This window comes from Myxine glutinosa, chromosome 6 (assembly GCF_964187855.1).
Source record: "Myxine glutinosa chromosome 6, kmMyxGlut1.1, whole genome shotgun sequence".
Classification (NCBI taxonomy): Eukaryota; Metazoa; Chordata; class Myxini; order Myxiniformes; family Myxinidae; genus Myxine; species Myxine glutinosa.
This window is the reverse complement of record NC_136266.1, coordinates 28,252,783-28,269,668: the sequence shown is the minus strand read 5'-3', so window position 1 is coordinate 28,269,668 and position 16,886 is coordinate 28,252,783. Positions and strand designations below refer to the sequence as shown.

The following is a 16,886-nucleotide window of genomic DNA, read 5'->3' as shown; positions in this document are numbered from 1 at the left end:
CTTTAAAGGAAAAAATCCTAGAAATACTTCTTTCACTTCAACTTTCCTATTGTTGATTTTTACATATCTGATCACTTCGGACATCTGGTCAGTATGTGATATGTCAGGTGTGCTGTCGAACATGATCCCAAAGTACTTCGCAGACTTTATGTCCATGACAAGCTTCTCCTTCACATGATTTGCCAGGGCACTTATAAACTCATTCTGAGTTTTTGGTGCAAGATAAGAGACTGATACTTTAAGTTTACATGTGCTGCACTTTAATCTCATTAGGTGCTCTTTCAGCACTGGATCATATTTTGAAAGCATCTCAACCATCTCAAGAAAGTTCCCTTTATTCAATGAAGATTCATCTTCCTTGTGGCCACGGAATGCCAGATTCTGCTTGGCAAGAAACAATGTGATATCAAGCAATCTGTGCAAGATGTCTCTCCACTTTTTCTTCTCCATTTCCATCAAAGCAATAGTTTCAGCGTCAATGGTTTTGTGCAGCCTCATTCCTGCTGCCAATGTTTTCCACTTTTCAAGGCAACGTAGGTGCTCTTCGGATGTCTCATGGTTATGTACTTTCAGGCTCAGTTTCCACCACTTCTGAAACCCAGTAACAAATTTGGATGTCGTATCTGTAGCACTAACGGCAAACAGTCGGCAGCAAAAACAGTATAAATTCTCGCTGACGAGTGAGTAAACCATCCATGACCGCAGAATTTTCTCACCATTTGGCATCACCTTGTAAAACCACTCTTTTGAAAGCTGGCGCACATCTCCCTTTGCTTTTGCATCTTGCCTTGCCGCAACACTGAAAGGCCCATCTTTGTTCTGGAAAGAAGCACTTCCCCTTTTGATGATTTCAACCCGAAAATGATCTGGAACTGGTATCTCCCAGAAAGAAACATCACATAAAAGTTGCAAATCTTTCTCCTTAATGTCACTCATCTCATTTACAGTAGCATGGCTAGAGTCACTTTCAGCACTCTCTTCTGCTTCAAATTCTGCCATTTCCACTCTTTGCTCTTCTGCAGAATGCATGCTAGCATCAAAAGAATCAGCTTTATCAATTGAAGACTGATGAGCAGTGTCTTTTGATGAACCCTGGCCATCATCCGGTCTTTTGACATATTGAAGCATGGATCCAGAAAGTGTTTTGAATGATGTAATTCTTGCCTCTTTTGCTTTCCTTTGCTGGCATCCACTTGGCCTCTTTGATATTGATTTATGCACTCCATGTGGCATGATAGAATATCCCTGCACAAAAAAAAAAAGACAAATTAGCAATATTTGAAACAAAATATATAGTTGTAAAAATATAGAATAATATGTGATATATAGTTGTAAATTGCTTAAATGTAATTGTAACCGTTAAGGTTCAGGTTATGTAATAGAGGAGCACTGCGCAAATTAGATCTCAGGAAACCTTGGGTCTCATACAGAAACCATTTATTCGTTGGCTCCGTGAAACTACAACATGAGAAACGAGCATGAAATTCCCCCGCTAATTCACCCCAGAGCCCTTGCAGTGTTCATATGTTTTATACCTCTCCCACCTCTGCCCAAGCCCTCCCCCTCCCACATTTCTCCCGATGTCCCTGCTCTCAAATGTTGTGTTTGTGTCCTTCCCCCTCTCTCCCCATCTTGTCTGCCGTCCCCCTTGTTTTTTGTGTGTCGGTTTGACTTTTTGTGTGATCAATGTTAGCTCTTTCACGAGCCTCGATCTTGTATACAAAAAAAAAAAAAAAAATGACCGACAGATCTCATGACAAGCTACAACAATTGCAATTCACAATTTCGGCTTCGATACAAACAATTACACTTCTTGTCGTTCTGTACGAGAAAACAGCAATGGCGAATACGGACCGTTAACAATGATTACACATCAAATCGAATTCTTCCAGCAAAAGAAACAAATGTCCTATAAACGACCAATGTGACAAACGTTTTATGTATCAAGGAAACGAATGAGATTACTGATTACATACCAACTATGGATCCTTAATTAATCTCTCGTAAGACTTCAGTGTTCACTCTCAGCACGATGTTCTCCAGTTCGTAGAACAAACATGGCCGCTACGCTACAAATCGCGTCACCACATGATCGCGCAACTTATAAAAACTTCACTAATTAAAAGATGGAAATAGCTATGGGCCCTAATGTTGCCGGTGTACGTCACAAAAATCAATATGTAAAGTGCTGTTAAGAAAAACGTGTGAAACACCGTTAAAACCTCATTCCCACAGCTGCTACACCGCCATAACCTTTAGCATGGCAAAACCGAAATGAAAGGTTTGCTTGGTTATGAAAACTCATCTGGTTGGCAGTCATTACAGTAATATTTCTTAGATTATATGAATACTAACAACAAAATTGTTTTGTAAAATCTTTCTACATTGAATTACAACATTATTAGTTACAACATTATTAGTAACTCAGCGGAAGCCTTTTTTATTTGCTCCTTCTTTTCCTTTAATTACTACTTCATTCTCAAAAAAGTTATTGATATAGGTTCACAAATACTAATTACCACAATATTGTAGCTAAAACACCAGAAAATTTGACAAAAGCAGCGACTATGAAAACACCAGCGGCAACGAAAACAGCGCGTGCTTGTAGCGTGTGCAGACGAAACCACGTGATTCGAAGCGTCATTGTAATTGGGTAATAATGACCGCTCTGACCGGAGTGCATTAGGAAGTTCAAAAAGTAAATTAGCATAGAGTTTTAGCCTTGTAGGTATATTGATACATGTAAGCTGGGCTTACGGAAAATGTTTTTGTTGTTATAACTAACTACAGGGATATTTTTATAAAAAATTAATACATTTCTGCTGAAACACTGCAAACATTTGGTGTCACCCCCTCTGATAGTCTCACCTGGTGCGGTCCGCACCCCCCTAGTGACGCCAGTGGGTGGTGGCAGCATCATGTTATGGGGATGTTTCTCATCAGCAGGGACTGGGGCACTTTTCAGGATAGAAGTTAAAATGGATGAAGCAAAATACAGAAAAATCCTGAAAGAAAACGTGCTACCCTCTGCAAGAAAGCTAAAATTTGGACGGAAGTTCACCTTTCAGCATGACAACGACCCAAATCACAGAACCAAAACTACACGGTAATGACTAAGGACCAAAAAGATAAATGTCCTTGAATGGCCCAGTCAGAGCCTCGACCGAAATCCAATCAAAAATCTGTGGCATGTCTTGAAGATTGCTGTCCATCAACGCTCCCCACAGAACTTGACCGAGCTTGACTCGTTTTATACCAGAAGAATGGGCACATTTTGCCCAATCAAGGTGTGCAAAGTTTGTAGAGACCAATCCCAACAGACTCACAGCTGTAATTGCTGTCAAAGGTGCTTCCACCAAGTATTAACTCAGGACACTTATCCAACCAAGATATTCTCGTTTTGTATTTTTAATTGATTTTCTGAAATTTGTAGAATTCCTTTTTCACTTGGAAGTTGTGGGTTATGATGTGTAAATAAAGGTGGAAAATTCTGATTTAATGCCATTTAATTCCAGGTTATAAGGCAACAAAAGCTGGAAATTTTGAATGGGGGTGTAGACTTTCTATTGGTACTGTATATATAAATATATATTTACATATATATAAATATATATATATTATATCGTGTGTGTGTGTGTGTGTGTGTGTGTGTGTGTGTGTGTGTGTGTGTGTGTGTGTGTGTGTGTGTGTGTGTGTGTGTGTGTGTGTGTGTGTGTGTGTGTGTGTTATGACAGGCACTTTGAGATGTTTTGTGTTCTACAATGTTCAAGTATATAATTCAACTTGAATAAAACAAAGATTTTAAAAGTCGTATAAATAAATGAATTCCGGAATTTATCATCGATTACACCACCCTATCCAACATGTGACATTAGTTATTCGGGCCTATTGTATGTGTTATGCTGTCCTTAAAATAGTACATATCCTGTTTGGAATAGTTCATAATTTTGTTTGACTGCAAGGCAGGCAGAAAGAGTGAGAAAAAAAATACCTTAATCCTCTTGATATACAGTCACGTGAAAAAGTAAGTACACCCCATGTAAAGTTTTGACTTTTTCAACATATTTCAATATACAGCTATTTGATCTTCATTTCAACAATATTGATAGATAAAGGTGATATAACATAACAAATATCATGAAACATTTACATTTTGTAGTCCATTGTATAATTTAAATAAACATAAATGCAAATTTCGCATGTGGAAAAAGTAAGTACACCCTTGGTTCGAAAAGGTGGTATTGCCCCCTTTGGCAGAAACAACCTCAAGTAGGCATTTCTTATAATTGTCTACCAGTCTCTGACATCGACTGGGAGAAATTTTTGCCCACTCCTCCATGCAGAATTCTTTCAGCTGTGCGATGTTTGAGGGGTTTCTTGCATGCACAGCTCGTTTCAAATCCCCCCACAACATCTCGATGGGATTTAGATCCGGGCTTTGACTTGGCCATTCCAGAACCCTCCATTTCTTTCTTTTCAACCATTCCTTGGTGGATTTACTTGTATGTTTAGGGTCATTGTCATGTTGCAAGGTCCACCTTCGGTTGAGCTTCAACTTTCCGACAGATGGCCTCACATTATCCTCAAGCACCCTCTGGTATAATGAAGAATTCATAGTGGATTCTATGATGGTGAGCTTCCCAGGCCCTGATGCAGCAAAGCTGCCCCAAACCATAATATTTCCACCACCATGCTTTGCAGTTGGTATCAGGTTCTTGTGGTCAAATGCTGTCTTTGGTTTTCGCCAAACATGTCTTCTGGTATTGTGGCCAAATAGCTCTACCTTTGACTCATCTGTCCAGAGCACATTGTTCCAGAAGTGCTGATCTTTGCCTCGGTGTTCATTGGCAAACTTTAGTCTTGCCCTGATGTTCTTTCTGGACAGCAAAGGTTTACTCCTGGCACATCTCCCATGTAGATCAAATTTGTGCAGCCTCTTTCTAATGGTAGACTCGTGCACTTTGACATCAACAGTGGCAAGAGCTACCTGTAGGTCCCGTGATGACATTATGGGGTTCTTAGAGACTTCTTTCAGCATCTTGCTCTCGGGCTGAACTTGCTGGGACGGCCTGGCCTGAACAAGTTGGCAGTTGTTTGGAATCTTCTCCACTTGTAGATGATCTTCCGGACAGTCGAATGATTGATTTCAAATTGTTTGTAGATCATTTTAAATCCCTTCCCAGACTCGTAGGCATCTATAACCTTCTTTCTGAAGGCCTCGGAGAGCTCTTTTGATCTAGGCATGGTGACGCCGCACACTTCAACATCAAAGAGCAAACCAAACTAAATGTCTGAGGTTTAAATAAGACAGGTTCCTCCAAGATCCTCTCTAACGATGTTCTAATCATTTGCACCTGAGCTGGTGCACCTGATTCTAATTTTAGGTATTTGAAGTAGTGATAAATGTCGGGGTGTACTTACTTTTTCCACATGCGAAATTTGCATTAATGTTTATTTAAATTATACAATGGGCTACAAAATGTAAATGTTTCATGATATTTGTTATATTATATCACCTTTATCTATCAATATTTTTGAAATGAAGATCAAATAGTTGTATGTTGAAATATGTTGAAAAAGTCAAAACTTTACATGGGGTGTACTTACTTTTTCACGTGATTGTATGTCCTTTATCATATGTCTTTTGTCCAACAGTGCATGTGCAATCGAGACAAATTCCGAGCCAAAGTACTGTTAAATGGCGGGTTTATTTTCCAATTCGTATTTCGATTCGTGTTCAAAATATAACATGTGATATAAATATGGTGTTCCTCGATCATAAACCGACGCTTGCATCAGACAGACGGACAGACAACAGACATGAATCAATTGTTTTTTGATTCCGAGCGAAAGCCAATGGCAATCCGAGCCAATTGTTTTTTGATTCCGATTCTGCTTTTTGATTCGCGTGCACGGGGGAAAAGTGAATCAATTATTGGTAAAACCTGCCCGCGCAATATGTGTAGGCCTATATATTTTAACAGTTTATATCAGGTATCACAATATAACTTAACATCCTGGCTACCTTCCTGTGCACCCTGCGGTAATCACTGCAGAATACCAAGATGGACTCAAACAGTTGGAAATGCTCACTTGGGGAATATTTATGACACACTCACTGGATCTCCGCATCACAATCTCCACAATGCCTCATCTACAACCGTTCGATATTAGAGGCCGTGTGCTTATGAGTGAGAAAGAAAGCAAATTACTTTTTATTTTGACTCATTTCATGCTGTAATATTACCTCCTTGCCATTACCCATCTTTCGATGATGAGCCATTATCATTACACCTGTCAGTATTTGAAGCCTTCCTGTGCCATGGACAATCCCACTATGAAATGGTCAGGACAGCAGTAGAAAATATGCAGAGTTAATGGTATATTAGAATGTCTTAGCATGAACAAAACCACTTCATCTATCTCATGGAAGTGACACGGGATCAGGTATTTTCATGACCAGGTGAAGCATTTGTCATTTTGTAGATGATCTTCATGGCGTGTCTGTGGGCCGCTGCAATGAATATGCAATCATAGAAAATGTCAGCCTTTGCATAATACTTTCCACTATTTGCCTAAATTCCAGGACCGATTCTCAAGATGTTCTCTTTTACATCATGCTTCTTTTATGGATTCAAATCCATAAAACCGACACATAAAACCGACACCGACACATAAACATGTGATTAGTTATTCCTGTGGTGGATGGGTTTACGTGTGTTTGTGTGTCGGTTTATGTGTCGGCTTGGAAATCAGATTAGACTGTGTTACTCTATGACAGAAACCTTTATTTTTATTTTTATTTTTGCAAAATATATACCTTTTTTATATTATTCCTCTAAATTCAAAATTATACGTTTTGTTTTTTTCTGTTTATTTATATCACCGTGGTGATGTCCCTATGCCTTCCGCACTGTTCTCCTCACTCCTCCTCTTCCATCTCACCCATTGCATTAATGAAAACTGTTAATTAATGTTTAATGAAAATTATCTGTTGGAGGAAAAGTCGAGTCTCATCCTCAAAGGTTCATTAAAATCGTTTTTATTAAAAATATATATTTACAGCGCAAACTATCATAATGTGCACATCTGATAGGAGAGACGGACATGATGCTTGGCCGATATCATAGCTCGCTCTACTGACAGTCTAAAAAAATCAATCTTCTTCCAAACCTGCTATCCACCCGAGTCGTGACCCCACGGCCTCAACCACAGCCAACTTCACCAAGGTACCAATTCTCTCTTGTCAATCCTAAGTCTTGGACCACTAGTCCGTTCCTTGACTGAGATTGTGCTTCCCTGCGAGATGCCTAAATAGGTCATTAGGGCTGCACCCCAATGTCCAATCAAACCATTGAGACATTAAGCCTATTTTGCCATCCAGATGTACGGATGCAAACCCCCATTTTTGCCCTGTAAATAAATATTTTTTGAAACGATTTCAATAATACCTTAACTCCTGAGTCCTGATAGCATCACCTGTAGGACAAATCCTCCAGGATATTGCTATCCCACTCCTGACCCCAAACTGTTGGAGGAAAAGTCGAGTCTTATCCTCAAAGACCACCTTTTTTTTTGTTTTGTATACTGAATCGAGGCTCGTGAAAGAGCTAACATTTATTTCACAAACAAATCAACCAGACAAACAAAATATATTAAAAGAGGGAGCGGAAGACAAGATGGGGAGAGAAGGGGAAGCACACAAACACAACATTTGAGAGCAGGGAGAAGTATGGGAGGGAGAGGGCTTGGGGGGAGGAGGCGTGGGAAGGAGGGGGGGGGAGGTATAAAACACAAGGGGACCAAGGACTTCCAGGACAGAAGTTGGTATTTCAACAACAAAAAAAAAAAAGTGTAGGATTTTGGGTGAAATTAGCGGCGGTAGAAAAGATCAAGGTTTTGGATGGGGGAAGATAAGAGATGGTGGTGAACAGCTGTTTTAAAGACCTGGAGGGTGGAGTGGGATTGAAGAGAGTGAGGGAGTTTGTTCCAGAGGCGGGAGAAAAGAGGAATGAAGGTGAGCAGAAAGTCTTGATTTTGGCAGTTTAACCATAAGAGGGTTGCAGGCAGATCTTGTGCGACCTGTAGGAATATTTGGGGGACAGAGCCCAGAGAGAGCTGGGGGGGGGGGCAAGGCCGGAGAGGAGTCGGTAGAAGACGGAAAGACCACCAACCTGCCTGCGGTGAGTGAGTGAAAGGCCCTTGGAGTTAGCTTCATCGCGGGAGATTCCAATGATTCTGAACGCTTTGGTTTCAACAGCGTGAAGACGAGCTAGGTGTGAGGCAGGAGCACCAGACCAGAGGGGAGAGCAGTATTCCATAGAGCTGCGGATGAAAGCCTTGTAAGTGGTGAGGAGCTCAGGTGTACCAAGGAAGGACTTCGCACGACGGAGGATGCCCAGTCGGCGACTGGCTTTGGAGGCCAGATTTGAAATGTGGTTTTCCCAGGAAAGATCATGGCAGATAGATAGATAGTGAGATCATGGCAGATACAAAACAATTTGAGTGACAAAACTTCTTGGAGAGGATTATTCAGAAAGTGGATGGGAGGGTTGTCCAGTCGGTCTTTTCGGAGAGACATCGTAAGAGTGTGAGATTTGTCAGGATTGAAAGACATGTTCCACTTGTTTGCCCAGTCTGTGGTTCATTGAAATGGTTTTTATTAAAAATATATATTTACAGGGCAAACTTTCATAATGTGCACATCTGATAGGAGAGACGGACATGATGTTTGGCCGATATCATAGCTCGCTCTACTGACAGTCTAGAAAACCAGTCTTTATATACCTTCATGATTTGAAACGGTGGGAGTGGAAGAACAAACACACGTAAACCCATCCACCACAGGTCACGTAGGCAAGATCATTCATTCGTAGGGAACACATCCATCCCCCTCAGATCGCAATTAATAGACAATCCTTTCAAGTTACATCTGTGACATTCCAAAGAGATATTCAGATTGGAAACAAGGTTTACATTCCAAAGTAATTAACCTGACAATGGTGAGTTCAACCACAGAAAATGTCAATTTGACAATGGTCAGTTCAACCTCAGGAGGAGTCACAGCAAATGTGCATACATCACACAGCTTCAGAAATGTAAAGTATTGTGTTCATTTATATTAGTTTACCAGATTATGTCTGAAAGTCCGACATTTCTGCGCCATTCAGTCTAATGTCTTTCAAAAAAATTCATTTGAAAACATTCATTCGATGTATATAAATATACACGTTTATATTTATAAGATTTCCTAAATCCTATTAGCATGTATTTCAACATTGTACAGATGAATTAATCATTGGGAATACATAATCCAACACTATATTTCAAATCATAATACATCACATGGTACAAATGAGTCATATAGATGAATATGTTGAATACTGCTCTCCCCTCTGGGCTGGTGCTCCTGCCTCACACCTAGCTCGGGTTCACGCTGTTGAAACCAAAGCTTTCAGAATCATTGGAATCTCCCGCGATGAAGCTATCTCCGAGGGCCTGTCACTCACTCACCGCAGGCAGGTTGGTGGTCTTTCTGTCTTCTACCGACTCCTCTCTGGCCTTTCCACCCCCCCCCCCCCCCCCCAGCCCTGTCTGTGCTCTGTCTGCCAAATACTCCTAGAGGTCGCACAAGATCTGCCAGCAACCCTCTTATGGTTAAACTGCCAAAATCAAGACTCTCTGCTCACCTTCACTCCTTCATGCCTCTTTTCTGCCGCCTCTGGAACAAACTCCCTCACTCTCTTCAATCCCACTCCTCCCTCCACGTCTTTAAAACAGCTGTTCAACACCATCTCTTATCTTCCCCCATCCAAAACCTTGATCTTTTCTACCCCCGTTAATTCACCCCAGATCCACTGTTTTGAAATACCGACTTCTTTCCTGTAAGTCCTAGCAGTGTCCATGTGTTTTGTTTACCTCTCCCACCTCCCACTTCCTCCCCCCCAAGCCCTCTCCCTCCCACAGATCACCCGATGTCCCTGCTCTCAAATGTTGTACTTGTGTGCTTCGCCCTCTCTCCCCATCTTGTCTCCCGCTCCCTTTATTTTGTCTTGTGTCCGGTTTTTTTTTTTGTCATTAATGTTAGCTCTTACACGAGCTTCGATCTTGTATACAAAAAAAAAAATTAAAAAGATTCAACAGTGGAAATACATAATAACACAACAATACTGTATATATCTATACCTATGTCCCCTTATTTTACAAATTAATTTAGCATTGCTTGGTTTGTAAGGAACCATGACAAGAGGTGGTCTAACATTGCCTCCGTAAGAGTTGCTGTATCCCGAGAAATGAATTTAAAACAAGAAATTTAGACAGAATGCCAGCGATGATTCGCCTACTCTTTCTCCTTCTCAGAAAACATCGTAGAAAACAATAATTATTTTGCTTATAATTCCTCCGACAGTTCCTTCCTTTTGTTCAATGTTCTCCCAGATCTATTTGAACAACCTAGTTTCTCAATTTGGATTTTGCTCTTCCCTCAATTTGCCAATGCCTAGCATACACCTCCTCATGGAAGATTTTCGGAAGAGTCAGTCGCTGTCAGATGTCTTCTTGTCCGTTGAATCAACCCGTCGTTGGCAATTCAGTCAGTTGCGATGCTCTTCCATCCAAGTGAATCACCACCTCAACATCCAGTATGGCAGAAGAATGCGTCATTAGTCATCAACTCAGGTACCCTCACTCAGGTCATCAACTCAGGTACCCTGTAAACAAGTCTCGCCTCATACAAATCCACAAATTCTTCAGTTCAAGGTATCAACTTCTTCTCCACCACAATCTGAGTGGCAATACCAGCAGAATCAATGCTTGACCCTTGCAGCATTCAATGACTGTTCATATACGAGGCTTTTCTGCAAGGTGAATACTGGAACTCTGTGTCCCCATCACCAAATGAGAGAGAGAGAGAGAGACCAATCACTTATTTCAGTCAACCAGCTACGCAATTTTCTTTTCATGTGTTTGAGGAACCAGGTGTAGGTCACTATCTTCTAGTGTCTGCACATGTCTCGGCAGCACACAAGCTATTGCACGTTGTCACCACAATGGTGGTAGGGTGGGCAACATCATAAAATGACCCTGCTAGTAGCATCATGGCCACTCTTGCAGTAAGCCTTAGTAGATCTTGAACAAGGCTGTCGTCCAGTTGCAGTTGGCCTGCCTCCTCACACAGAGTGAGTGGGCAGAGAGTGCTGACGAGATGTTGCTTGACCAGCAAGATTGTGTCCAGGTGTGAGCCAGAGCCAAATAACACTCAGTGCAGACCAGCAGCCCCATCCAAGTCTCGCCTTCCTTGGGCAGCCAGTGGAACAGTGACATCATGCAGGACCATCAGGTAGATGGCAGGTCGTCATGCCAACGGGTGAAGCGACCTCGACTTCTGATGCGGGCTCCTGGTTGTTGGCGCAGTGGATGTTCCCGACATCGAACTGAAGCAGGTGGTCGCCTTTAGCCCACGCATAACAATGTTGTTCAAGCAAATGGTCCAATCCTTGTGAAAATGATGGACATCATTTCAATCATAATTATCAATTTTTCCAGAGGAAGATGTCTCTGTCTGCTTTGGAGGGGGGTGTATACCAAAATTAACCCAGCTTTGGCCAAATTTGCTGCTCATAACACTTCAGTAACTCTTCCCAAAGCAATTATCACTCCATTTCTTAGAAGTGAGATGGCCTTTTACTGCATTTAGCCACGGCAGAGTCTGCTTTCAACACACTGGACAAAGCAGAGTAAACCTTAACATAAAACATACCATATCATAATTAATGACATGATTAACTATCCCAATTACATTTCACCTCATAACATCCTTACATCCAGCAGTTCACGGTCTTCCCTCGGATAATTTCATCGTGTGTGTGTGTGTGTGTGTGTGTGTGTGTGTGTGTGTGTGTGTGTGTGTGTGTGTGTGTGTGTGTGCGTGTGTGTGCGTGTGTGTGTGTGTAAACATCTGTAATTACCAACTAAATTTCACGTCTTGTCATATATTTTGTTGACAACATCAATAAATCATCCCCCAATCATAATAGTAGCAATTGTTAACATTAATCCACTGAAAACATATGGTAGTATTTGTTTTTGTATTTGTATCCCCACCAATGATTTTCTTTAACCAGAAAAATACTCCATAGTTCCTCCAGCAACATCATTCATCAATAGTCCTTTTAAATCTATTTTTCTCCTACCAAAATTAACCCAGATCTTAACCAGAAACTTTGTCTAAACTCCACCCAGCAGACAAACACCATCTTGAATTTATTTGACTGGTGAGGTACCCGTGCTATGCACGGGTGGGAGGCCAGAAGCAAACAGACAATGCAGAAACGGCGAATGCTAAAGCAGGAAACCAATAAATTCCACATTCCTGTAGCACCTTCAGTCGCACGTCAGACATGGACAGCAGGTTCGTGAAGGACTTCCATGAAAAACGTACACATTCGCAAACAAACGCGTACGTTTGTTCCATACCCAGGCAATGGCGAATCTGCATATGGCGATCCGCGAATTCACGTTTAGAAAGTAGAAACCGTCACGGCATTTCGTCATTCACTTGAACTCGATGTCTCTTTTTTCATTCCAAACAGCAAAACTCCAATCACAAATTAAATAGCATTAATATAAAAAAATTAACTTTTAACATAATTCGTGACATAAACAAATATTTAAATCCAGATGTGAAGTTCCGTAAGGTTGGGTGAATACAATTACGAATTCAAAATCGTAATTGTATTCACTCAATTCCAATCATCAATTGATACTTTAACAAAACGATTAACACGATTAACGTTTAACGGTTTAACATTACGATTGAATGACGGTTGTATTTGGATATTATCAAACCCGCACATTGTCGTCATCTGTCCACTTCCGGATACGCGGCAGGTTCATAATTCTCATCAAAATCTAAACAGTATTTGTAGAATTTCAATAAAAGCCACATCACTGTTCATATCGGTAAATATCATTCCATCGTGTTTGGAAAAACTGGAAAATTTGGAAAAATTGGAAAAACAATATAGCCTATTTTACTCCAGGGTGTCCCAGGAATACCCACCCAAAATATCGTTGCGATCGGTTCAGCTGTTTGTGCGGTACCTTCGAACGGACAGACAGACATTTGGTGAATTATAGTAAGATGTAGAATAACTCCCCTTAAAAATGTTTAAGATTTTAGTTCATGAAGAAGCTCTATCTCGACATCTATATGAAGGTTTACTCTGCTTTGTCCAGTGTGTTGAAAGCAGACTCTGCCGTGGCTAAATGGAGTAAAAGGCCATCTCACTTCTAAGAAATGGAGTGATAATTGCTTTGGGAAGAGTTACTGAAGTGTTATGAGCAGCAAATTTGGCCAAATTTGGCTCTATTAAACAGTTTAGCATGAAGAAGCTCTATCTCCGCATCCAAACTATAATTTTATTGATCCATCGACTTGGAGCTATATATCCTTATATCCCATTAACCCTAAAACTCTCAATTACATGGTGTTTCAGTGATGACATGGTTTTTTTTTTATGTTTCCTTTTTGTTTTGTTTTTCCCGACATACACATTAATCCCATCAGACCTCCAACAACCATAATCCCGCAGATAATTTTTTTTTTCAACAACGACCACCTCACTCCAAAAACAATACCACCAATCACCTCACTCCACTCCTCATTGAGTCAAGCACACGTGTACAAACCACTACTCCCATTTAAACCCCCAGCATGTTGCAAAGAAACAGCCAAGCAAGTATCAATCCCATGCACCTGCCTCTCATCTCCATCAGACATCCACCAAATTTAACACACCTTTCACACCTTTCCCACACCTGGTGAGCCCACACCCTTACACACCTCTCACACATCTTCCCCCTTGCTCGTAAAATTTAATGTTACACGAAACGAGCAATGCCATGAATCAAATTTGTATCCTAAGATTACCCATAATTCCCTCTGCTGTATCAATAACCTCTTCTCTCCCTCATTAATTTATGACATTTTTGTCCCAATATTCAAGAAAATGTTCAACATTCAGTTTAGTTTTTCCCTTCCCCAAGATGAACCCCAGAATAGTCACACCCTCTAATACGCCAGATCACTTTGGTTAACCTTTCGACAAATCAATATATGTACCAATCCAATTGGTGAACCCACCCAACTGTTTCCTAAGCCTAGACCTCCATTGTACAGCTAAATAACCCCAATTACATTGAACCCACCTGTCCACAAGGCCCACACCTTCACCTTCAAGGCCCACAAGGCCCACCTTCAAGGCCCACAAAACGTGCAGCAATTCTACAAGAATAGGGGCACTGCATCAGTGGCACAGTCATGTTCTAACACCGTAATTTCTTATCATGTCACATTAAATTTCCCCCGTTCACAAATTACGTACACAATTTCATTTTCAACCTCTAAAATTTTTATTTGGTCCCGGTTCAAGCCCCTGGCATGCCGTTGAATTAACACCCAGTGGGTTGACTCAGCCTGTCATCCTTTCAAGGTTAGCAAAATGAGTCATGCCTTTCGCAATACCAACAGACTAGATCCGTACTGGACTCCAACCAAAATCCAATTAACTCTGACCACTCCCATGCGAGCAGAACTTAATACCTCCCTCTCCCAGAACGCTCGCTCCTATTCGTTGAAACCTAGCTCCAAGCTCATTGGCTAGCCCCAATATACGACTTGCCAGAACTTCTTAATTCTCTTTCCCAATCCAGCACACAAACTGTTCATTGATGTTACTTCTCAAACAAAAAAAACTCCAGACGCCGCAACAAAGCATACAGTAATTGCAAAAGATCGGGTCGAACCCCTTCGTGTGTGAATTGAAAACAAGAAATTTAGTCAGAATGCCAGCGATGATTCGCCTAATCTCTCTCCTTCTCAGAAAACTTAGTAGAAAACAATAATTATTTTGCTTATTATTCCTCCGACATCAGCCTTTGCATAATACTTTACACTATTTGCCTAAATTCCAGGACCGATCTCAAGATGTTCTCTTTTACATCATGCTTCTTTTATGGATTCCAAATAGGGTGCGGCTTTCAAGTCAGATTAAACTGTGTTACTCTATGACAGAAGCCTTTATTTTTATTTTTTTGCAAAATATATACCTTTTTAATATTATTATTCTTCATTCAAAATTATACTGTTTTTTATCTGTGTATTTATATCACCGTGGTGATATCCCTGTGCCTTCCCCACTGTTCTCCTCACTCCTCCTCTTCCCTCACACCCATCTTACTGTAACTCACCAAATGTCCATCCGTCCGTTCGAAGGTACCGCAAAAACGGCTCAACCGATCGCAACGATATTTTGGGTGGGTATTCCTGGCAGCCCTGGGAGTAAAATAGGCTATATTGTTTTTCCAAGTTTTCCAAGTTTTCCAGTTTTTCCAAACACGATGGAATAATAGCCGGCGAAGCCGGTGTTGTGAATGAACGCATACGTATTATGTTGAAAAGCCAGATTTTGCTGGATCCCTTGAGAATTTCGAAGCTTTGACGCACCAAATCGCTCAATGGAGGCCGCCATCTTGCGGATGCGGAAGTATGCATAACAAATTGAAAAAAGTTCAATAGGAGTTTGTTTCACCCGTCTTTTTTTGATTCACAATGTTATGCACCTCTAATTTGTAATTAAAATACTTTAAGACCAACCTCGGCCCGCACTGGCCTGGTTATCTTGAACGAAAATCGTCACCAAATACCGGAACCAATGAGATTCGAGCATTTGAAAAAATATTTCAAAAACCAAATCACTCAATGGAGGCCGCCATCTTCCGGATGCGGAAGTATGCATTAAAAAATTGCAAAAAAGTTCAATAGGAGTTTGTTTCACCCGTATTTGTTTGATTCACAATCTATTGCACCTCTAATTTGTAATTAAAATACTTTAAGACCAACCTCGTTCCCCGGGCCCACACTGGCCCTGGTTATCTTCAACGAAAATCGTCAACAATTACCGGAACAAATGAGATTCGAGCATTTGAAAAAATATTTCAAAAAAGCTTTTTACCACATTTCGGACGCTGAAAACGACGTCAAATCTATCTATAATTCCAGTAATCTCTGTCTGTACGTTTGTACGTTTGTCTGTCTGTGACCGCTGTTTCTCGACAACCACGGGTCCGATATACTTTTAACTTGCCAGGTATATTGCTGGGGACCCGAGGATGTGCCTTTTCAAGGTTTCATATTAATCGGACAATTACTTACCGAGCTATGTCCAAAAAACGATTCAACCAATCAGAGAGCAGCGAACGATCGCGTGTGCCGGCGTTGCGAATGGACCAAACCATTCCATGTAAATAGAGGGGGGGGGTTCTGTGGTCGTTGCGAATGGACGAAACCATTTCATGTAAATAGAGGGGGGGGGGATTGTCACTGTACTCGCAAGCCGTTCGCCGTTCGCTTTGGCGTTGCGAATGGACCAAACCATTTCATGTAAATAGAGGGGGGGGATATAATTTTAGATAGATATATAGTACGGGCATATATATAGTACGGGCATGCCCTAGTATTCTAAAATTGACGAAGAATTATTTTTTAGAAATCTCGCGGCCGTCGGGGATAGTTTTTCACGGCCGGAAATATCCGAAGTTGAGACGGAATTCACCGAATTAATCACGAAGGAAATTTTATAAATTTTAATCTCATCCAGAATGCAAATGGTGTCATTTTGAACTAGGTATGGTACCTACTACACCTACCTACTACCAACTACCTAACCTACTGTTGCCATAGTGATGGGTAAAATAGTGGCAAGAGGCTTTGGCTTCGCCAGCTCATTGCGGCTTTGCAGTCGGGTACTAGTATTTACCGATCTGAACAGTGATGTGGCTTTTGTTGAAATTGTACAAATACTGTTTATTCTACGTACTAGGAGAGA

The 16,886-nt window shown here is 41.0% G+C and overlaps 1 protein-coding gene across 4 annotated transcripts in view; it reads left to right on the top strand.

Annotated features, from left to right (window-relative positions):
- The window catches only part of LOC137429354 (protein PALS2-like), a 729,474-nt gene that overhangs the window by 459,713 nt on the left and 252,875 nt on the right, over window positions 1–16,886 (top strand). The window contains exon 7 of one of the 4 annotated variants that reach the window (XM_078779703.1): window positions 2,893–2,907. The exons of 2 other annotated variants lie outside the window; for them this stretch is intronic. In XM_078779703.1, coding sequence (XP_078635829.1) covers window positions 2,893–2,907 — 15 coding nt within the window. Of the gene's footprint in view, window positions 1–2,892; window positions 2,908–16,311; window positions 16,333–16,886 lie in introns of all 4 variants that reach the window. One more of the 4 variants, XM_078779705.1, reaches the window with a different exon arrangement.